This window comes from Jaculus jaculus, chromosome 15 (genome assembly GCF_020740685.1).
Source record: "Jaculus jaculus isolate mJacJac1 chromosome 15, mJacJac1.mat.Y.cur, whole genome shotgun sequence".
NCBI lineage: Eukaryota > Metazoa > Chordata > Mammalia > Rodentia > Dipodidae > Jaculus > Jaculus jaculus.
Window position 1 is genome coordinate 68,120,551 of NC_059116.1, and position 24,753 is coordinate 68,145,303.

Here is a 24,753-nt window from a genome sequence, read left to right on the forward strand (position 1 = left end):
GTTTGTGTTTGTTTATTTTCACACATGTGCATACGAACATGCCAGAGCCTTCTGCTGCTGTGAACACCACCAGACACTTGTGCACTTTCTGCATGTGGATTATGTGGTTGACTTGGGAACTGAAGCCATATGTAAAGGCTTTGCAAGCAAGAGCCTTTGACCAGTGAGCTGTCTTCCCAGCCCTGTAGTAACTGTGCCTTAGTGTTTTGGCACACCAACAGTAATAAGTACCACGTGACAGTTGACTTTAAAGGCACAAAAGGCGGGGTGAAGTGATGGCTTAGTGGCTAAGGCGTTTGCCTACAAAGCCTAAGGGCCCAGGTGTGATTCTCCAGGACCCAAGTAAGCCAGATGCACAAAGTGGCACATGTGTCTAGAGTTCGTTTGCAGTGGCTGGAGGACCTGATACACCCATATTCTTTCTTTCTCTCTCATAAATAAATAAAAATTAAATATTAACAAAGAAGCATTCTTTGACATTTTGTGTTTCTAGCTCAAGTCACAAGACATAGCAAGTTTCATAGGTAGAAGTTTGTTTGTTATGATAGCAGATATGGATTAATTATCTACATATATAAATGTTATAAAAGCCTGTGTAATAACCTGGGAACATATGCAAACTATGGTGATCAGTGAAAACAAAACAAAAGAACTCCACTAACAAATGCTATGTAAAGATCTCAAGTACAAGTGCTCTTACACCTATGAATTATTTGGTGGCCTAGTTTATTATAAATTAATATATACTATATAATCAGAAGATATTCTAGCATATGCATTCAACACAATAAAAATTATTCAATTCAGGACTGGAAAGATGACTCAGAGGCTAAAGGCATTTGCTTGCAAAGCCTGACAGCCAGGGTTCAATTCCCAAGTACCCACGTAAAACCAGAAGTACAAAGTGGTGCATGTGTCTGGAGTTCATCTGCAGCGGTAAGAGACCCTGTCATACCCATTCATATTCTCTTTCTCTCTCTGCTTACAAATAAGTAAATAAATAAATAGTATTTTTAAAAAGATTCAATTCAGTGAGTTAGTGCACAGTATTTTTATCTTTGTGGTGCTGGAGCTAGAACGCAGGACCTCATTCATAACAGACAAGCACTCTACTATTGAACTACATCCCCAATTTTTAGACAAAAAATAATTGAAAGTATATGTGTTTACAAAATTGTCTACAAGCAATGAAAGTAACTTCAAAAATCATGGCATTGAGCTGGGTATGGTGGCACACGCCTTTAGTCCCAGCACTTGGGAGGCAGAGGTAGGAGGATTGCCTTGAGTTCAAGGCCACCATGAGACTAGTGAATTCTAGGTCAGCCTGCGCTAGAGTGACACCCTACCTTGAAAAACAAACAAACAAAAATCATGGTATTGATTCTAATTGGTATTATAAAGCCAAATATGAAAATACTTTATAATTATTAAGCAAAGACAACCATCCTTCAACAAAATTGTCAGAAGTATTGTGTTTTGGCAATGTAAAACAAAAACCAGGAGTGACTGTAAATGACATCCTACCAGAGGTAGCTTAAACATAAGTTGCAACAAATAACAAGCATTTGAAAGGGCAGGAACCTTCCAAATGCAATCACAATAGTTAAAAATTAGCTATAGTCAAGAGCATTGCCCATATCAGGGGTGCTGTGTGTGTACTTTCAAAGCTGGGTTAACTGCAGTTAGCGCTGTTTAAAATTATTGAAGATTCTACTAGAGTTGCTTTACTATCCTTTCATTCTGACTTCTGTAACGTATTTGCAAGATGAGTAAAACAGTTATGATTATTTTTCCCTGGTGTTATGGTCTGAATCTGGAATGTCTCCCACAAGTGCATTTCCAATGTTTGAGTCCCAACTTGCAGAGCTATTCTGAAGGCCATGCAGCCCCTAGGAGAGGGGCCTGGCCAGCAGAAACAGACCGCTACAGATTGAAAGGTTCACCTGTCCTGAGCTGTGGGCACTCCCAGCACGGTGGTCAGAGCTGCTGCTTCTGACACTCTGCCTCCCCCTCATGCAAGGATGGACTGAGATCTCTCTAAAACTGTGACCAAATTAAGCCCTTCCTTAAGCTGTTTCTGTCAGGAGTTTTGTCATAGCAGTAAGGAAAAGAATTACTACCCTTGGTAAATTAGGTTGGGAGAGGAATACAAAAGTGTGTGTTTTATTCAAAACGTGCATTTTTTTCTATGTGTGTGTGTGCACCTATCCTGTATTCTGTAAACAATATTCCTTCATGTGCATGATAAATTTCTTAAATTAAAAAATATAGTGGTTCTATGTTCCCAGAGAAATTAATCCAAAAAACTCATTTAAGAAGATATAGCAACATTCAAAATGTAAAATTAAGATTTTCAATATCATTAAGGGAACAAAAACTGCTTACCTCATATTCTATACAAGGATCTGGAGAATCATCAGTACAATGAATGAATCTTTGGAGAGAAGAGTAGCAATTGACCATGACTTTAAGTGGTATCACTTTATGCATACACATTACTTATAATTAATATGAGAATCAGGTTTCACTATAGGCATCCAGAAACACAAGGCTAATTCAAATTCAGCAAACACTTATTAATCATTATTTAATACTATGCAGTAGCCTAAACACCCCAAAATGTTATCTCATTTAACCCTCAAAGCAATGTTATGAGCTCTTATAATCATAGCTATGGTATAATCTCCATTTTTTGTCAAAAAAACAAAGAAACTAAGACCCCAAAATGTCCAAGTATAGAAATCAGGCTAAGACTATAAACTTAAGATGCCTAACTCCATAATATCAATAGACATAGAATGGCACTGTCATTTTCTATATTCTCATGATATTTACCTTATGGCAGAATCAACAGGTAGTCTGCCTTCCACTAACATTCATTCTGCCATTAAAAGCCAACAAAAGTTAATCACTCCTTCTCTAACATGCCATTTAAAAAATGAGAACAGATTAATGGGGGTGAAGAGGCCTAAGTGACGTCAGGGGAAGAGATTGAGTAAAGGAAAGGTAGAGGGAGGGCTAATCAAAAATCTAAGAGGATATAGATAAGTCATATATGGAAACCTACTTTTTTGGACAATAGAACACACAGGAGCCATAGATTGTTACTAAAAAAATTTCAGTACCAGGGATGGGATACCTGCTGGAACTGAGCTGAAAACCTCCTCCTTGTAGACCAGCTGACAGAAAGCTGGAAAAAACTATGTTGCATGCAGTTCAATGGGAGAGAGAGAAATCACCAGTGGAGATAAGTAACAGTGGACACTGCCAGCCTTAAATTTGGCCAGCCAGGCCAAATGAGCCAATAGGTGCAACTGGCACATCTGTTATGGAGGAAACCAACCGTTCTCTAATTTGACTGGAGGCCCACTCCATGGGAGGGAATACATCCCTGATATTGAAAACCTACAACAGGGGTAGTCATGAGCCCTAGGGGTGTAACATCTGAAGCTGTCTGGCTAAATGTATATGCTATGCTCACCAAACTGCCCAGTAAGCACTTCTCTTAAATGTCCATACCCATATACTAACACTACCCTCACTTTTGGTTAGAGAACCTTCTCTTTTCAGAAGGCAGTGACCTTGGGATGATCCAGAAGGCACCATGATGCTGAGAAGATATGACAGAGGAGTGTTCAGCACTGAAATATCTCTATTACACCTTCCAAGGCTCAGTGTCTGAGGAAGAGGTGGTGGAAAGAATGTAAGAGCCAAAGGAAGGATAAGACTCCTTATAGTGTGCTCCTCCAGGCACAAAATGGCCTGGATATCCATGTCCTCACAGTGCCCGACACTGCCTACACAAGACCATCATAAAAGGAGGAAAAGATCATGACATCAAAATAAAAGAGAGACTGATTAAGGGGGGAGGGGATGTGATGGTGAGTGGAGTTTGAAAGGGGAACGTGGGGTGAGGGAGGGCATTACCATGGGATACTGTTTATAATAATGGAAGTTGTCAATAAAAAAAATGCTTGATGGGCTGGAGAGATGGCTTAGCGGTTAAGCGCTTGCCTGTGAAGCCTAAGGACCCTGGTTCGAGGCTCGGTTCCCCAGGTCCCACGTTAGCCAGATGCACAAGGGGGCGCACGCGTCTGGAGTTCGTTTGCAGAGGCTGGAAGCCCTGGCGCGCCCATTCTCTCTCTCTCCCTCTATCTGTCTTTCTCTCTGTGTCTGTCACTCTCAAATAAATAAATTAAAAGCAAATGCTTGATGGAACAATCAAACTCTCCATTAAGCATATCTCTCTAAAAGTCATGTTTCATGAACAATATCACATATCACTTATTGAATGTCTGTCTATGCCAAACACTGGACGGGCACAAGGAACGCTGAAGCAACGAAGACCTGGGGCTGGGCTAACGGCTCAGTCAGTACAAAGCTTGTCATGAAGTGTGAGGGTCTGAATTTGGTTCCCCAGAATCTACGTAAATATCGAATGGTGGTTCACACCTAGAATCCCAACACTCAGAAGGCAGAGACAGGAGGATCGTTGGAGCAAACTGCCTGGTTACGCTAGCTGAGCTGTTGGGCTCTAGGCTCAGTGAATGACCTTGCTCAATAAATGAGGTGGACAACAACCGAAGGAGGCTCCCAGGTCAGCTTCTGGACCCTCGTGCACATACACAGTGATGGGCATAGATGACTTTTGGGCAGAGGTGACTACCCAGCTCATGAAGGATCCTGCAATCTGCCCTTGGGACAAGGGGGAAGTATGAAAGTCTGTAAGTACATAAGAGAGACCATCACATTTCTGCACTGGAGACATCATTATGGCACATGGTTTGGGACAGTGTAGAGGAAAGGGTGACAACATGAGGCAGAGAGGCCAGCGAGAAGCTTGCTTCAAGAGTCTCAGCAAGTGAGAGGCGCTAAGCGAGGCCGTGGGAGGGCGTGGGAAAGGAGAAGCAATGCACAGAGACAGTGAGGAGCCAAGTCACTTCAGCTTGGTGACTGAAAGGGAGGGAGAAAGAGGGCAGGGAGCCTCCGGGATCACCTGGAGGCCAAAGGGGAGGCTACTTGCTAAGACAGAAGGGAAAGGAGGCGGTTCCAAGTGAGGAAAGAGAAGAAACTGTATGTGGGCCACAGAATTCAAGACATCCAGTGGAAAACCAGTCATAAGCAGGTAGGGAAATATTGAAACCAAAAAGAAGGAAGAGTTAATGGTAAATACTTAGAAGTAATAATCATAGGAGCATAAAATCTGAAATCAAGCTAGCAAAAGCAATCACATCACATGACAGAATCCTGGGAAATATCAAGAATTAAAGACTGAGAAAAAGCAAAGGAGCCAAAGAAAGCTAAATCCATATAGAAGAGACTAGTTAGAAAGTACTCAATGGAGGGGTGCTACAGGAGGTGATTATAATAATGGTATATACTGCTGACATGTAAGGAGGTGGTCAATAAAAAGTTTAAAAAGAGAAGGCTGAAGCCGGGCGTGGTGGTGCACGCCTTTAATCCCAGCACTCGGGAGGCAAAGGTAAGATTGATGTGAGTTCAAGGCCACCCTGAGACAACATAGTGAATGCCAGGTCAGCCTGAGCTAGAGTGAGACCCTAACTCAAAAACAGAGAGAAGGCGGAAAAGAAAGAATGAATGGACCTGGTGTAAGTCAAAGGAAGAAGACTTCCATAAGAAAACTGAGCCCAAGGTCAGAGAAGGGTTCTCCCTACCTCTCACTGCAGGAAGAAGTTCCCTAGATCTCTTTCTCGTAAAATTCAATCTGAGTCCCTCCTAGAAAGGAGTTCTGCTTTACTAGAACTAATACTCCTGGAAGGACTACCTGAACCTGACATTGTGGCCAGTTAGCTCAGCCCCATTGAGAACCAACAAAAACACCCCAATCTGAGTCTCCAGATGGCTTTACTCACTCCTGCCTTCTCATGGGCAGGAGCTCTGTGTACTGTCCCAGAGAGAGAGAGATAGAGAGGGGAGAGAAAGAAAAAAGAGAAAGCCATTAAGAAAGAAAAAGAGAGAGGGAGGACCTACGAAGAAAAGGGAAAGTAATGTTTAGCTAGCTCTTAGCTCTCCTCAGTTATTTTTTTAGTTTAAGACTGACATGAACCAACAGTCTGAAAACATAGGTGAGAGAAAGGAAAAGTGTGAGGTAATTTTTATATGGCATATAACTTGTAATAAACATGTAACTTGTACTCAAAAGCCATGTGTAAAAAGATTATGAATAAAGCACAAATGTTTTTGTTCTCTTTGTAGGTATTGTGGTTTAATGAGATAACCCTCACAAGTTCCACCTAGTCCCTAGTGGGAATTTTAGGAGGTGTAAGGAGGTGTAGCCTAGCAGAGTGAACTTGGGGCAGCCCTTTGAAGGCTACACCTAGTCCAGTTCCTTCCCAGTCATCATGAGGCTAGCAGCTCCTCTACCCTCTCTGACATAACATTCTGCCTCACCAGGAACCACAGCCATGGGACCAAGAGACCTTGGATTAAAACCTCTGAATTGTGAGCTAGACTCGATCTTCCTCCCTTAAGTCATTCTGCTCTGCTATTTGCAGCTACAAACAAGAGAGACCCCGTCTCAAGGTGAAAGGTGAGAACTGGCAGCATGCGTTTATCCTCTGACCTCTGCACTCCATCCTTTCATCTCCAGGATCAGCAGAATGCAAAGCAATGTCCTTGGAGCTCTCTACTATACAGTGTCTAGCACACAGCCTCTATAGAGACAAGTAAAAATATTCTAGGACTGAGGTAATGGTTCAGCGGTTAAAGGTACCTGCTTATGGGCGTGGTGGGGTATGCCTTTGATCCCAGCACTTGGGAGGCAGAGGTAGGAGGATTGCCTTGAATTCGAGGCCACCCTGAGACTACATATTGAATTCCAGGTCAGCCTGGGCTAGAGTGAAAACCCACCTCAGAAAAACCAAAAAGGTACCTGCTTACAAAGCCTGTTGGCATGGGTTCAATTCTCCAATACCTATGTAAAGGCAGATGCAAGAGGTGGTGCGTGCAGCTTAAGTTCATTTGCAGTGGCAACAGGCTCTAGCACACTCATTCTCTCCTCACAAACAAATAAAAACACTTTAAAATATTCTGATTAGATGATCTATATAAAGGATAAAATAAATGTTCCAAAGTACGTTAAGAAAACAGTGAACCACTGGGTACAGTGACTCATGCTTATAATCCCAGCAACTGGGAGGCTGAGGCAGGAGGACTGCCATGAGTTCTAGGCTACCCTACACTACATGAGTTCCAGACCAGCTTGGGCTACAGTGTGAGATTTTGTGTCAAAACATCAAAATAGGGCTGCAGAGATAGCTTAGTGGTTAAAATACTTGCCTGCAAAGCCTAAGGACCTAGGTTCGACTCCCCAGTACCCAGGTACGACATATGTACAAGATGGCGCATGCGTCTGGAGTTTGTCTGCAGTGGTTGGAAGCCCTGGCACACCCATTCTCTCTATCTGCCTTTTCTTCTCTTTTTCTCCACTCTCTCTCAAAGAACTAAATAAATTTTAAAAATCGAAATAAATTAAAACGTAAATCTTTTGAAGAAAAGGGGCTAGGAGATGGCACGGTTGGTAAAGTGCCCTCCATGCAGATCTGGAAACCTGGGTTTGGATCTCCAACACCAACATAAAAGCCATGAAAGGTGGTGCATGCCTCTAAGCCCAGGGCTAGGGTGGTGGGGACAGGCAACTCTCCAGGACTGGCTGGCTAGATAGACTAGGAGAAATGATGAACACCGAGTTCAGTAAGAAGCACTGCCTCAAGCTGGAGAGAGAGCTCGGTGGTTAAGAGCAAGTGTGAAGGCCTGAGGGGCCAGAGAGCAACAGTTCAAACCTCCAGAACCCATACATACATAACACCTGGGCATGGCTATGTACCCACTCCCACAGAAGAGCAGAGACCCAAGAACTGTGGCGCACCCTCAAGCTTCAGAAACAGTAACAAGAGACTCTGGCCCAAAACAAGATCAGGAAGAAATATGAAACCAGGACATTCCAATCCAGCCACTGCAGGAGAGTATAGTAGATAGGGTGCCACAGGGCCACATCTATATGCACAAACCACACACACACATACACACACACACACACATTACACGGGGGGGGGGGGGGGAGGAGGAGGGGGGAGGGACAATCCCGTCTCAAAAAATGCAGAGGAGAGTGACTGACGTAGACATCTGATGTCAGTCGACCTCTGGCCTCCACAAACATACAAGCTTGCAAATCCACACCATAAAAAAAAAAAAAGCCTATGATTTTTTTTTTAAAGGAACCAAGCTAGAGTGAAAGCTCAGTGGTTGAAAGGATTTGTTTGCAAAATCTGATGGCCTGGGCTCAATCCCTATACCTACGTAAAGCCAGATGCACAAACTGCGCATACACCTGGAATCTGTTTGCAGTGGCAAGAGGAAAGGCTGTAGTGCACCCGTTCCCATCCTCATTCTCTCTCTTCTTGCTAATAAACAAATAAATATTTCTTTTAAAAAAAGGAAAGAAAGCAAGGGAGGGAGGTAAAAAAATGGGTTACACAAAGTGGTAACTGGAGTTCGTCTGCACTCACTGGAGGCCTTGGTGCACCCATCCTCTCTGTCTCCTCTCTCTCTCTTTCTGCTTGCAAATAAATAAAAATATTTTTAAATTTGTTACAAATCATGCAGCATTACGAGACCAAAAATTATGTGGTAAAAAATTATTCCTGAGAGGAAAACTGTTTACAACATAGTATGCATTATTATTATTTCCTTTATAAGCTACACCTCGGGGCTATGCAGCCAATGGAGGGTTATTAAAAACCTAAAACTTTAGCTTCCAACCAACCAGTAGTTTATTAGCATGATAAAGCTGAACTAACTGCCTCTATTTTCTTAAGGAAATAGAAAAGGAGAAATGACAAAGCAATTGAATATATCAACTAAGGATACTATCTTGATGATTACAATAGTAATACAACTGTTACTCTTTTGAAATGTGATTGTAACCAGGCAGGTGCTATTTGTATTTTGAATAATGAGGACAGTTTCTTTTCTACATTTTTTTTTTTTTTTTTTTTTTTTAGGTTTTTCAAGGTAGGGTTTCACTCTAGTCCAGGCTGACCTGAAATTCACAATATAGTCTCAGAGTGGTCTCGAACTCACAGTGATCCTCCTACCTCTGCTTCCCCAGTGCTGGGATTAAAGGCGTGTGCCACATACCCGGCCAGTTTCTTTTTAATATATTATTCTATAAAGAATAAGGCAGATTAAATTTCTGTACTCATTTCTTTAAAAAAAAAAAAAACTACAGAGGGCTCAATTCCAAGACATGAGTCTTTATTATAGATTTCAAAAATGCTTTTATAATCTTACAAATACTGACTTCAATCCTTGGTTATTCATATTGTTACATGAAAACAGGTATATTTTAATACATCATTAAATTCTACCATCTCATATTATTCTTTTTAACTTTTTTGTTCATTTTATTTATTTGAAAGAGAGATAGAGAAAAAGAGAGAGAGGCAGACAGAGAATGGGCATTCCAGGGCCTTTAACAGCTGCATACGAACTCCAGACACATGTGCCCCCTTGTGCATCTGGCTTATGTGGGTCCTGGGGAGGTGAACATGGGTTCTTTGGCTTTGCAGGCAAATGCCTTAACCACCAAGCCATCTCTCCAGCCCCCATATTATTCTTAACTTGTTTAACATTCATGGTTTTCTAGGAACTTGCCTAGTCTCAGAGCATGTGTGGTACAGGAGATTAGTGTTCAGAGCTTCTTCTCGCTGAGATGATTGAGCAATATGGCCAGGCATCCTTGCTGGCAGGAGAGGAAGGTGCTGAGGCATCAGTAAGGCCAACACTACCTACCTCTTCAGGAGCTCCATTCAGATAGTGCAAACATGCTATGGAAAAACTCAGATTTGATTTACATTCTGCAGATGGGTTCATTTGAAAAAGAAATTCAGTTCTAGATTTTTCCCCTGGGTTAGTACTCATATTAACTTGCAGGAATCATTTGCTGAAATTTTCAAGAAAGTATCAACAGAGAGTAGTAGTCAAATCAGTCATAAATTTATAGTCTAGGTTGAAAGGAGGCTCCTGTAATGAACTCTCATAATTCTTGGCAGAATAATTGTGTTTCCTCTAGAAAACCATAAAAAATCCAAGTAACAAAAATATTTGTAAGTAACAAATTTTACATGATCTTTCAAGTTAATTAAAAGAATTCTCAGATGTTAGAGTAAAACTTATTTTGAAGACAATAAAAAGAGTATCTCAAAGGTACTCTGGGGCTGGAGATGGCTTAGTGGTGAGGGTGCCTGCCTGCAAAGCCTAAGAAGTCACGTTTGACTCTCTAGGTCCACACGGCCAGATGCGCAGTGACTCAAGCGCACAACGCTGCACATGTGCGCAAGGGGTGCACGCGTCTGGAGTTGGTTCACAGCACGCGGAAGGTCCTGGCATGTCCATTTTCTCTCTCTCTCAAAATAAAAATAATAAAATCATTAAAAAAAAATCTACTCTGATGAAAGCTATTATGAAATGACACTAGCATATTTGTAACATACTTTGAAATTAGCCAGATAATGGGAATCTTGGAGAGCAATGCTGAGGCCCATATGTTAAAATAATTAAATAAAGGAACAAAAATTCCACACCACAGTTGAGGGTAATATGTTTAACTGGTACTAATGACTAAGAGGAGTTGAATCTGCCTTCTCCTCTTATATCACCCAAGCTCCCTCCCAGATCATTCCCTCAACTTAAATAATGCTGAGCTTCCTTCTGGCTCACTGGAAATAGGTGTACTTATGCCCTGAATTTGTCCTGACACCGTTCTGTGAACTTCATAACTATGATCACTAGTTTCTACTATGTTGTTCCAACAATTTTGCACAATGGAAAAGGGTAGATATTAACACCAGTGATAAAGATGTATGTCTTTGAGACTGTAAGACTCAGAAAGCACGGACAATCAGGAAAATAGGTAGAATATGGCTTTATTCCCCAGGACCCACATAAGCCAGATGCACAAGGAGGCGCACACATCTGGAATTCATTTGCAGTGGCTAGAAGCCCTGGCGCACCCACTCTTCTCCCTCCCTCCCTCCCTCCCTCTCTCCCTCCTTCCCTCTCTCTCTTTCTCTCTGCCTCTTTCTCTCTCTGTATGTCCCTCTCAAATAAATAAATAAATAAATAAATAAATAATTTTTTTAAAAAAAGAATACACATATGTATACTGTGATGGTTCATGCTATGATTAAGAAAACTGTTTTGCCAGAAAAAGCTCTGGGGGGGAGGGGACTACTACTGTCATTTGGCTAAATGGATAGACTATGCCAACCAAACTGCCCTCTATGTGTCTCACTTTGGGTTAGAGAATTTTTTTAAAATTTTTTTCCAGATGGCAATGATCACTGGGGTGACTCAAAGTTCCCCAAAGTGCTGAGAAGCGACAGTGAAGTGCTCAGCACCAAGCGAGACGTCTCTGTCTCACCAAGATGTCCAAGATGGCCCAGGGACCACTGTGGAAGAGGCGACAGAAAGAATGCAAGAGCCAGCGGGGAGGACGGTTCACAATACTGTCCAGACACAAAGTGGCCATGGCACTCGCGACCTCACAGTAGCTGATCTACCTACATAAGACCTGAATAATAGGAGGAATGAAAGTAATGACGTCAAAATAGAGGAGAGACTAGTGGGAAAGAGATTTGATGGAGGGGCACAGGGGAAGGGAGATAAAGGAAAGTGGTAAGGGGAGACATTGATATAGTGTATTGTTTGTATTTTTGGAAGTGGTCAATAAACAAGTGAAAAGAAGCCAGGCGTGGTGGCGCATGCCTTTAATACCATCACTCGGGAGGCAGAGGTAGGAGGATGTCCATGAGTTCAAGGGCAACCTGAGACTACATAGTGAATTCCAGGTCAGCCTGGACCAGAGTGAGACCCTACCTCGAAAAAAAAAAAAAAAAGTGAAAAGAAAAATATATGCTGGGACCATAAACCTATGTGTATAAGCTATTTTCAGATAGCTTTTTGTTAAGATCATGACTACAATATAATTTTTTTCCTGTGGTGAAGGTAAGCTTCCAAATAGTATAAACACACAATCTCATTTTTAAAATATTCTATAATCTTACACATATTCTTATTCTATTATATACACTTAGTTAGAAGCATTTTGAAAGAATCTATAACGTTATTATGTGAAAGCACAGAGAACTTTTTTAAAAGGTTATTGGAAGCATATTTTGGTTTTAGTTGCAGTCATCAGTAATTGTTGGACATAGGCAGGGCCCTAAGTTAAAGCAAACCTAAGCTGTCTGACATGAAGACCCCAGGTTATGGAGAGGTCGCAGCAGCCTGAACTGCTGGTCATAACTCAGGGACGTGACTGGCAGGGGAGCTCCTCCCCCCATTCTCGGGAGTTGCAGTAAGCCAGGATCCTCCCCCCATTCTTGGGGATCCCAATGAGCCTGGATCCTGGACAAAATCTCAGACCCCAAGATTGGCAGGAAGTAAGGCCACTCCCTCTCCAAGCATGGGATACCTAGACATCAGATAAGACTTAAGCTTTGCCCATAACCCTGTGACCTTTGCCTAGGAAACTCCTTACATGGTATCAGCCAGCAACCTTTGCACAGCCGATTCCCCTGTACCCTACACCATTGCCTACATGCTAGAATCAATGTCCCCATCTGCTAATTAGGCATCAGCAAGCAACCTTGAACTTCCAATCCCCTTAGGACCCTCAACTGCTTATAAACCCACTTCCCTATTGATTAAAGAGCTGTTCACAGAGCCTATCTCCCAAAAGTCTTTTCGTGCGCGCACAACCTTGATCCCCACAGTTGCCTGGACTCCTTGGGGGACTACGGCCAGACCAAGGACCCAGAAACCCACAAGTAGTATAATCCTGAACCAACTACTGAACAGGCTTAGTTAGGCCTTGGTTTTCTCATTACATAATCAAAGTGTTAGATGAGCACGTTAAACAACACTACCAGACCTAAGGAAATACGCACTTACTCCTTCACAGCTTCTAACAAGGCACCGTGACAAAAGTTCTTCCTGTATTTATGTACTCGGTTTTAAATTACTGAACAGGCTTAGTTAGGCCTTGGTTTTCTCATTACATAATCAAAGTGTTAGATGAACATGTTAAGTAACCTTATCAGACCTAAGGAAATATGTACTTACTCCTTCACAGCTTCCCATAAGGCACCGTGACAAAAGTTCTTCCTGTATTTATGTACTTGTTTTTAAATTATTTTGCATTGCCGAGGATCAAATCCAGAGCACCAAGAATACTAGTCAAGCATTCTACAATTAAGATACACTCCAGCCACAAAACTTCATCCTTAGTAAGTTCAATTACCAAGGGAAATTAATGTCATGATGACACACACATTAGTAATTGGCTTATACACTAACGACTATTAGTATTTCTAGGAAAGAGTTACATGTTAGTGGTGTCTAACTAAACAGCTACAAGCAAAGGACACAAGAGTTGTTCCTACAAACTCCCAATTATTTGTAGTCAAAGAGCATGGCCTTTTGTGGGTAAGCACTCTAAACCCAAGACCTCACATTCACTTGCTAACATCCTTCACAAGTAAAAAAGTGCATGATGGAGAGCAACTGCTAAACACTTTACTATCTACTGAAACCTTAGGTTAACAAAGACAGAAAGAAAGTTGTAGGTGAAATGTGGAAGCTTGAATGGATGTCCCCAAATAGATTCAGGAGTTTTATCCCAGCTTGTAACACTGAGTGAATCCTAGAGTTCAGCCCTAAGGTGTGTTTGGGGTGGACCTGGAATTACAGTCGGAAGATATGCAGAGTGCTGGAGCTCTGCCCGGGGCTTCTAGAGTGGTCTAGCTTGTGGAGCTGGTGGCACTGCTCTCTGCGTGGACCTGTGAAAGGGGCCCAGCTTCTTGTGCCACTATGGAACCTCCCCTGGACCTATAAGCCTGAAATAAATCCTATTCCTCCCATAAACTGTGTCTGGTTTGGAAATTCATCCCAACAACATGAATCTGACTTCAACACCAAGTGCAGGCAACAGATTACTAAAGCTAATTTTAAAAACCATTAGTTTAAAATTAAAAGTGATCTGTAATTTTTTTAGAAAGACAGTACAATAAATACTAAAGGTACATAAAAGTCCATTATCAGGTTAACAGGTACAAAAGCAAATTTTAAATATTTTAATTAATTGATTTATTTATCACAGACAGAGAAAAAAATGGTGTGTCGGGGCCTCTAAGCACTGCAGATAACGCCAGACTCATGCACTACCATGGGCATCTGGCCTACGTGAGTACTGGAGAATCAAACCTGGGTCCCTGGGCTTCTCAGTCAAGTGTCTTAACCAGCTAATACATCTCTCCAGGCCAAATTTTAATCTAAGATATTTTTCAAGATCTGATTACTTAAAGCATTAGAGGCCAATAAGCTTAAAATGGGGGGTGAGGGGAGAAGAAGGCATGACTTTCTTCTAATCAAAGACACTTACCTACAGTGGAAAAGACTACTGCATTAGTACTTTAATGCCCAGTAACGCCCATGTCAGCACAACCATAAGATGCTGACAATAAATGCAAAATACCAGAAGCTCTTTTTTTTTTTCCCTATGTAACCAGAAGATATACCAATAGCAGTTAACTATGCCATTTTTTTTTTAATTTTTCTGGTACCAGGAATTAAACATTGAATGTTAAGTACATACTCTATGACTGAGCTATATTCTAACCCTAAATAAACTTGGAATACAATCACACTCATTGATGGCTACATAATTTTCTTTTCTCTTGTTGACAACATCACCACATGCCCAAGCTGCAGAACTCAGGTCTGACTGTCATGTAGTGAAAATACTAGGCCATTTCAAAAGAGGATCTGAGGGCTAGAGAGATGGCTTAGTGGTTAAGGTGTCTGCCTGCAAAGCCAAAGGATCCAGGTCCAACTCCTCAGGAACCATGCCAGATGCACAAGGTGGCACAGGCATCTGGAGTTTGTTTGTAGCAGCCAGAGGCCCTGTCTTCTGCCTCTTTCTCTCTCTGCCTTTTTCTCAAATAAGTAAATAAAAATAAAATATGAAAAAATAAAAGAGGTCTGAGAGTACTCAGCATTGAAACATTTCTATCATATCTTCCAAGGTTCAGGATTCACTGTGCAAAAGGTGATGGATAGAATGTAAGAACCAAAGGAAGGGTATTCCTTTACAATGCACTCTTTCAGACACAAAATGGCCTGGATATCCATGACCTTGCAGTGCCTGGCACTACCTACACAAGACCCTCAGTAATAGGAGGAAAAGATGACATCCAAGTAGACAAATTGACTGAGAGGGGGAGGAGACAAGATGGAACGTGGAGCTGTGAAGGGGAAAGGGAGGGGAGAGGGAATTGTCATGGTTCATTGTCTATAATTATGGAAGTTGTCAATAATAGAAGAAAATTTTTAAAAAAAGAGGATCTGAGACTGGAATAAAATGAACTGGGATAGTAAACTCAACTGCACAGGCAGGAAAAAGATAGCATGCATGCATATTTTTGTCGTTTTGTTCAGCTGCTAGATTTTGATATATGCTCTATTTTCAAGGTCAGTTTACAGATTAGAGTAACTGAGATAACTGGTTTTTGAAAAGATGGATAGGAACAGAAGTCAAGAAGAGTAACTATTGGTGGTGCATGTCTTTAATCTCAGCACTCAGAAGGCAGAGGCAGGAGGACTGCCATGGGACTGAGACCAGCCTGGACTACAGAGTGAGTTCCAGGCCATCCTGGGCCACAGTGAGACCTTATCTCCTAAAAAAAAAATAAATAAATAAAAATAAAAAATAATAATAATAATAATAACTGTCATCTGACAATGTATCTAAATAACTCTAAAGGGTGGATCTAGACCTCAACACTGGGTTATCTATCCACCTATGATACAACTTCTTGAGTTCTAGAGAGAATGGCAATTCCACTTCCAGAAATTTATCCTAAGGGAAAAAATTACTGATGCATGCAAAGATTTAGTTCAAACATATTCACTGCAGGACTTTATAGAAGGAAAGAGGATTGTTCAGACATATGCTGTTATCCCTATCCAGGGGTATACCATTAAAGTAATAAAAGAAAATGATGATTTAAGTATTTAAAAGGCACAGAAAAATGTGATTACATATTGTTAAGTATAAATGAAGACTAGAGAGAATATGAACTACAGGACTTCACTTGAAAAAAGAACTCCAAGTGAGAGTGGTGGCACATGCCTTTAATCCCAGCACTTGGGAGGCAGAGGTAGGAGGATCACTATGAGTTCAAGGCCAGCCTAGGACTACAGAGTGATTTCCAGATCAGCCTAGGCTACAGTGAAACCCTGTCCTGAAAGGGGGGAGAGGGGAAAAAGAAATCCATACATAGGTAGAAACAGGTATGCTTACATTGTACCTATTACATTGAGAGAATTTTGGAAGTGTATATAGCCAATTATGATGAGATCATGGGTAGTTTCCTGATTCTGCTTAGGAGTAGTTCTCAATTTTGTTTTTCTATAATAAATATATGCATTGGATAACAGGGGATAAAACCACTGAACTGTTTAATAAACAAATATGTACAAAGTCCTACATATTTAGTACATCTATCCACTGATTCATTTTTAGTGTAAAAGATGAAAACAGGTTTGCTATACTAGACCATTTTGGAAACATAAAATAGCTTTATAATATGTAAATGTTTAACAACAGTATCAATAGTAATAAAAGTTTACTTACAGAAAAATCTGTACAAGCACTGAAACTACTCACAATGAGGAAACAAGCTATACTTACGGTTGAATGAAGTCACGAGTGATGAAATCAGAACTCTTGAAGAGCAGAAAGATGTCGCTGAGAGTTTTACACTTCAGAGAGCTATTCATTGCTATCCAGTACGCGTCCTAAACAGGAAGAACATACCGCTTAGTACATGAACCGTGTTATTTGCTAACAATGAAACTTGGGCTTAATATAAATGACATCAATACTGCACAGTACCTCAAGAGTTTAATACTATCAAGTGACAAATTACACTTCTCAACAAAAAGATCATGAGGCCTGCCCACCTGCCCAGTCCTGAGTAAGGACATCCAAGCTGACTGTACTCCCCAGTCCCCGAGCATCCCCTGACCCAGTCTACTCAGTACTACTGGGACAATCCAGGCCAGGAGAAGGGAGCAGGCCCATGGGAACTGACTGCACTACCCAGCCAGTTATCCTGTGCCACCCTAAGTAAGGATACCTGAGCTGTCTGCACTCCTCAATCGTAAGCACTGAGTAGGATGCCCAGGGCCCAGGTGAGTGCTTCCTCTCCATTCGGTCCACAGCACAGCCTGACCCACACACACTCAGACGATCAGACTGGGGACCAGGAGCATTAGGCACTGACCTCACACCCTGGCCTGCACCTCCCTGAGCAGTGAGCTCTGAGCTGGCCGCACTCCCCAGTCCAGACCCACAGAGAGACTGCAGAGCATGGAGGAGCTGGCTTGTTGCAGACCAATTCCATAGCAGGAGTCTACTAGGCATCTGAACTATACCCTTTTGTCCTGCACAGCAGGAGGAAGGAGAAAGTACTCACAAGTAAACACTTCCAAGCATTATCAGGTGAATGGCTGACCCTGTGTGATGGATGAAGCCCAAAAGTTTCTCAGTGTATTACCTGTATATGTCACACTGCTTTCTTTTTGCTGAGTGTAAGTCTTAATAGTCATCTTTTTAAGTTACTATGCTCTTGTTTTTGCTCTTGTATAAGTTCTTACTAAATCCCCAATGTATACTAACATCAGACACACAAAGAAATTATTGTATTTTAATGTATCTTTCACATGTAAGCTTGTTAGTCATTTCCTTAAGTGCCTCTTTTAAAAAAATATTTTTATTTATTTGTTTATTTAGAGAGGCAGATAGAAAGAAAATGGGTGCACCAAGGCCTCCAGCCACTGCAAACAAATTCCAGAGGCATGTGCCAACTTGTGCATCTGGCTTACATGGGTCCTGGGGAAATCGAACCTGGGTCCTTTGGCTTTGCAGGCAAGCACCTTAACCACTAAGCCATCTCTCCAGCCCCTTTATGTGCCTCTTAATAACATCACCATGCTGGGGCTGAGAAGCAGAGGCATTACCCAATAATATATTCTTCCCAGCAGCCTTTCTGGTCTAAGACTGATGTGTCTTTTTGTTTTGTTTTCAAGGTAGAGTCTCACTCTAGCCTGGGCTGACCTGGAATTCACTATGTAGTCTCAGTGTGGCACAAACTCACCAGATCCTCACACCACTGCCTCCTGAGTGCTGGGATTAAAGGCAGGCACACCATGTCCGGCTCTAATGTGTCGTAAATGAACTGGGACCAATTCTCTTTTTCCTATGCTGTCTGACGCATCCAAGACACAGTTCAGACCTGCAGAAAGACTACCACCCCATGCCCACCTGGATCAAGGCTGATTAGATCCCTGAACACAGGCTCCACAAGAGCAACTGATGCTGCATTCTCAGCAAGACAAAAGGACTATCTCCAAATAGACAAACCCCAATGCTAAACAAATAACACAAGAAATTAAGGCAAGATATTCCCACAAAGAATGCCTAGTACCATATAGGTGGATGCCACCAATGAATACTACTTAAAGAAAAGTTCAGACATAGGATTCCAAAATGCAACTACAATATGCTTATTAACAAACTCAATGAGGCCAGGAACAAACAATTGGATAAAAACGAAGAGGAATAATAAAAAGAAAAGAACTTGCTGGGCATAGAGTTCCTCTGCAGCTGCTAAAGGCCCTGGTGTTCCATCTTTTTTTTTTTTCCCTCACTTTATCTGCCTCTTTCTCTCTGTCTTTCAAACACATAAAATAAAATAAAATGTTTTAAGAAATCGAGCATCATTCTTCAAAGAACTAGAAAAATAGTCTCAAAACTCATGTGGAAGCACAAGAGGCTCTGGATAGACATAAATATCCTCAGCAAAAGGAATCCACTGCAATAAAAATAGCATGGTACTGGCCCACAAACAGACATACAGATTAATGGAATAGACTAGAAGATCCAGAAATAAGTTCTAATAACCATAGCCACCTGATCTTTGACAACAAAGCTAAAAACGTATGCTAAGGAAAAAAAACAGCACTTTCATTTTTAAAAAATATTTTACTTTTTATTTATTTGAGAGAAAGACAGAAAATGAGATTGAGAAAAAATGGGCGTGCCAGGGCCTCTTGCCACTGCAGACAAACTCCAGATGCATGCACTACCTTGTGCATCTGGCTTATGTGGGTTACTGGGGAATTGAACCTGGGTCCTTAGGATTTACAGGCAAGTGTCTTAACCGCTAAGCCATTTCTCCAGACCCTATTTTCATTTTTTAACTATTTATTGACAACTTCCATAAATAAGACAGCATTTTCAACATATGGTGCTAGAGAAACTGGATAACCACATGAGGAAGAATGAATCTAGATGTTCTATTTTAGAAGAGAAAATCCTATCCAAAAATCAACTCCAAGCCAGGAGTGATGGCACATGCCTTTAATCCCAGCACTTGGGAGGCAGAGGTAGGATAATCGCCGTGAGTTCAAGGCCACCCTGAGACTACATAGTGAATTCCAGGTCAGCCTGAGCTAGAGTGAGACCCTACCTCGAAAAAAAAAACACACAAAAAAAAATCAACTCCAAATGGACCAAAGACCTCCAAGAGAACGCTCAAAGGTAAAGGCATAGGGAAAAACTTTCTGAACAAGACCCCAGTAACCCAGGGAAATAGATAAACACTCAGCCATTGGGATTTCATGATACTAAAAAGTTACTGCATAGTTAAGCAAACCATCAACAGAGTAAATAGGCAACCTACAGAATAGGAGAAAATCTTTGCCAGCTATACATCTGACTGAAGTTTAATATCTAGAATATACAAAGAACTCAAAAAAACTAAGCAATAAAAAAATTCAAACAACCAGTCAAAAAATGGGGCAGGGAACTAAATAGGGAGTTCTCAAAGGAAGAAATATTAAAGGCCAATAAACACCAAAAATTATGTTCAACATCTTTAGCCATCAGTGAAGTGCATTAAAACTACTTTGAGAGTCCATCTCACTCTGGTCAAAATGACTATTACCAAAAAGTCAAATGACAAAAAATGCTAGCAAGAGTATGTGGAAAGAGGAACCTTCATCCATGGCTGATGGAGGGCAAACTTGTACAGCCACTATAGAATTCAGTATGGACACCTCAGACATTAAAAATAGACCTATGGGGCTGGAGGGATGGCTTATGGAGGAATGGCTTAGCGGTTAAGGTATTTGCCTGCAAAGCCAAAGAACCCAGGTTCAATTCCCCAGGACCCATGTTAGCCAGATGCACAAGGGGCGCACATGTCTGGAGTTTGTTTGCAGTGGCTGGAGTCCTTGGCACGCCTATTCTCTCTCTCTCTCTTTCTCTGTCAAATAAACAAATAAATAAAAGTAAAATATCTAAAAAATAGATCTACAATTTGATCCAGGTATACCACTTTGGGCATATACCTAAAAGACTAGTCTTTACTATAAAAGACACTTGCTAAATGCCCACCAACTCATCAATGATTGGATAATGAAGATGTGGTACATATATACAACGGAATTCTACTCAGCAGTAAGGCATAATGAAATTATGGAATTTTCAGGAGAATTGATGGACCTGAGAAAAAGTCAGACTAAGTATAAAGTTATACAGGTTCAGAAACACAAATGCCACATGTTCTTTCTCATACGTGGATCCTCACATGGAATAGTGTGATTTTTTTATAAGTAGAAGAAAGTACCAGTCACGCTGGTGAGGAAGCTAGAATAAGGCTTGGAGAGTGAAGCCAGGAGCAATGAGAGGAGAGATTACTTGACAGACAAATGGACAAAAAACAGGGAGTGCAAGGGTCTGTGTGGGACTGAGGTAAAGGAGGGAGAGGAGGAAAGAGATACACAAAACTAAGGACACCATCAATCAATTTCATAGAGACCTTCTTCTTGTTGAACTAATTAAAAGATATTAACTCTCTAAGAGAGAGAGAGAGATTTAGTTTGAGCCAAAGCACACTGCAGGATGTGAAAGCTCTACCCTAAAACCATGCACTGTTGCTGATAAATCCCAGTACCAAAACTGAGTTACCTGGGAGCCCCCCCCCACACACACACACAGTGAACTGTTAGGCAGGTAGGCCCATGAGTTCCCCAAAACTATGTGGGTCATTGCTAAAGCACTTGGTTTTCCACCACAGCTAAAGCCTATTCTTGAAGCACACAGTCACAGGTCACTGAGAGATCACATTGGAACTGAGATGGAAGCCAGCCCCCTGCTGGACAGCTCTCACAGTACTAGAAAGCTGTACTTGAGCTGCTAGGGAATAAAGAGCATGAACAAGCAATGGCTACTGCAAGGTACACAATCAACTGGCCAGGCAGGCTGTGCACACAAGTGTAATAGAGGCACACAGGCTATGGGAGTAATAACTGCTCTCTGATTGGATATAAGGCCCACTCAGTGGGAAGGAATTCATACCTTGTACTGATAACCAAGTGAGAAGCCCATGACTTGGAAGATCATAGAGAGTAGAGGGAAGCTTTCACTGTTCTTAGGCTAAAAGGAGAGGTTATGCCCATTAAAGTCTCCTAAATGTCTATGCTTATCTCCTTTTTGATACATGCTGCTCTCACTCTTGGCTAGAGAAGCTGCTTTTTTTACAGATAGTATTGAATATTGGGGAGAACCACGACTCATCAGAATGACAAAAAAGCCGACTAGGCTGGAAAGATGGCTCAGTGGTTAAAAGTGGCTGCTTGCAAAGCCTCCCATCCTGGGTTCTACTTCCCAGGACCCACATAAAGCCAGATGCACAAAGTGGCACGTGCATCTGGAGTTTGTTTGCAGTGGCAAGAGGCCCTAATGCCCCTACTCCTTTCACCTCACAAATAAATAAATAAACATATTTGTTTAGGGCCTGGAGAGATGGCTTAGTGGCTAAGGTACTTGCCTGTAAAGCCAAAGGACCCAGGTTTGATTCCCCAGTACCCACATAAGCCAGATCCACAAGATAGCGTATACATTTGGAGTTCGTTTGCAGCAGCTAGAGGCCCTGGAGTGCCCATTCTCTTTTTATTTCTTTTTTTTTTTTTTTTTTTTTGGTCAAGGTAGGGTCTCACTCTAGCCCAGGCTGACCTGGAATTTACTATGTAGTCTCAGTCTGGCCTTAAACTCATGGTGATCCTCCTACCTCTGCCTCCCCAGTGCTGGGATTAAAGGCATGCATTACCACGACTGGCTTTTCTTTTAATTTCTTTCTTCTACCCCCCTCAAATAAATAAATTGTTTTTAAAATATTTTTTTAAAAGAGGGATAGAGACCCTGCCTCAAAAAAACAAAAAAAGAGCTAGAGAGCCGGGCATGGTGGACCACACCTTTAATCCCAGCACTCTGGAGGCAGAGGTAAGAGGATCATTGCGAGTTCAAGGCTACCCTGGGACTACATAGTGAATTCAGGTCACCCTGGGCTAGAGTGAGAACCTACCCTGAAAAGGAAAAAGAAAAAAGAGGGCTACACAGATGGCTTAGCAGTTAATGCATTTGCCAGCAAAGCCAAAGGACCCAGGTTCAACTCCCAGGACCCACATAAAGCCAGATGCACAAGGTGGCACCTGCGTCTGGAGTTTGTTTACAATGGTTAGAGGCCATGGCATGCCATTCTCTCTTTCTCCTCTCTCTCTTTCTCAAATAAATAAATAACATTAACAAAAAATAAAGCTGACTGCCTGGCACAGGACTAGCCATCGCTATCTCATTTACCAGGGCCCAGGAAGCATGGCACAGGAAGTGGTGCATTAAATGGAAGCGCTGTCTTTACTGCTAACCTAAGCCCCACCTCGAAGGCAATGGCAGTAGACACTGCGGAGACTCAAAATTCATCAAACAGAAAACTGGAGGCTGCTGAGAGCTCAACACTAAAACAGACTTATAATAAGCCCCTCAAGGCTCACGGAACACTGCAGAAAGAGTGCAAGAGCCACAGGGTGGGATGGTGTATTCTGTGGCACTGTCCCCCACAAAGGGACTGGTTGGCGTAGTCATGACCCCACAGTGATTACTGATAACCCCACTGAGGTCCCTCAGTGGAATGACAACGGGGGAGAGGGAATGTCGGAATATAACTCAATAGGCATATGACCAATTTTCCATATGTTCATATAATGTTCTCTGCTTAAAACAAAAGAGCAGGGACTGGAGAGATGGCTTAGTGACTAAGGCACTTGTCTGCAAAGCCTAACAGCTCTGATTCAATTCCCCAGTATCCACATAAAGCCAGATACACAAAGTGGTGCATGCATCTGGAATTCGTTTGCAATGGCTAGAGGCCCTAGAGCACCCATGCTTCCTCCCTCCCTCCCTCTTTCTCTCTCTCTCTCTGCTTGCAAATGAATGAATAAATAAATAAAACATGGCAGACATGTAGAGCCAAGCACTTCCCAATGTTTTTCTTACTGATGATCAAGAAGGGGCAACAACACTTCAGCTGTAAGATTAAGATGCTAAGGGAACAGTCTGACCAGCTTACTCTCCAAGAACAAACACAATCACTCCCCTTCTTCCTATATCACCAGTCTCTTGAACCCGGAAGGCAGGATGTGCAATGTTCTGAACCATCACAGCTAAGCATGGCTGTGCTATGCTGAATATATGAACATAATCTGCAAGAACCGCAGGCACGAAGTTTAGGGACACGATTAAAAGTAAGAGCTGGCAGCACTGAAACATCTCTATCACACCTTCCAAGGCTCAGGGTCATTGTGGAAGGGGTGGCAAAATGTAGGGGCCAAAAGAAGGGTAGGACAACTTACTGTGCACTCTTCCAGACACAAAATGGACTGGATATCCATGACCTCACAGTGCCTGGCACTAACTACACAAGACCATCCTAACAGTAGCAAAAGATGATCACATCAATATAAAAGAGAGACTAACTGAGATGGGGAGGGAATATGATAGAAATTGGAGTTTTGAAAGGGAAAATGTGAGGGGGAATTACCAAGGTTTATTGTCTATAATTATGGAAGTTGTCAATAATTAAAAAAAAATAAGAGCTGAGCATGATGGCACACACCTTTAAACCCAGCACTAGGGAGGCTGAGGTAGAAGGATCGCCATGATTTCGAGGCCAGCCTGAAGCTACAGAGCGAGTTCTTGGTCAGCCTGGGCTAGAGTGAGACCCTACCTTGAAAACAAATAAACAAACAAGCAAAAGGTAGATTAAATTATACTTCTCCTATATATGATCAGAAGGATAATAATAAACTTCTATAAAAAATGAATTATGAGCTGGGCATGGTAACGCACACCTTTAATCTCAGCACTTGGGAGGCAGAGGTAGGAGGATCACTGTGAGTTCAAGGCCACCCTGAGACTACATAGTGAATTCCAGGTTAGCCTGGAATAGACTGAGACCCTACTTTGAAAAAAAAAAAAAAAATTCTGAGCCAGGCATGGTGGCGCACGCCTTTAATCCCAGCACTCAGGAGACAGCGGCAAGAGGATCGCTGTGAGTTTGAGGCCAGCCTAGGACTAAAGAGTAAGTGCCTGGTGAGCCTGGGCTAGAGTGAGACCCTACCTCAGGGCGGGGTAGAGGCAGAACTAATTGTGATGGTTAATTTCTGGTTGTCAACTTAACAGGATTTAGGAACAACATGAAAATAAATATCTGGGCATGTCCAGGAAGGATTTTCTAGAGCAGGTTAATTGGGGTTAAGGACCCACCC

General features: G+C 41.9%; 1 protein-coding gene across 1 annotated transcript in view; it reads right to left on the reverse strand.

Moving 5' to 3' along the window:
- Nucleotides 1-24,753, reverse strand: part of Cdc123 (cell division cycle 123) — a 68,087-nt gene that overhangs the window by 18,765 nt on the left and 24,569 nt on the right. Inside the window, exons 6-7 of the mRNA XM_004662371.2 lie at nt 16,775-16,881; nt 2,386-2,434 (exon numbers count right to left, since the gene is read on the reverse strand). Of these exons, the coding sequence (XP_004662428.1) occupies nt 2,386-2,434; nt 16,775-16,881 (156 nt within the window). The remainder of the gene's footprint in view (nt 1-2,385; nt 2,435-16,774; nt 16,882-24,753) is intronic.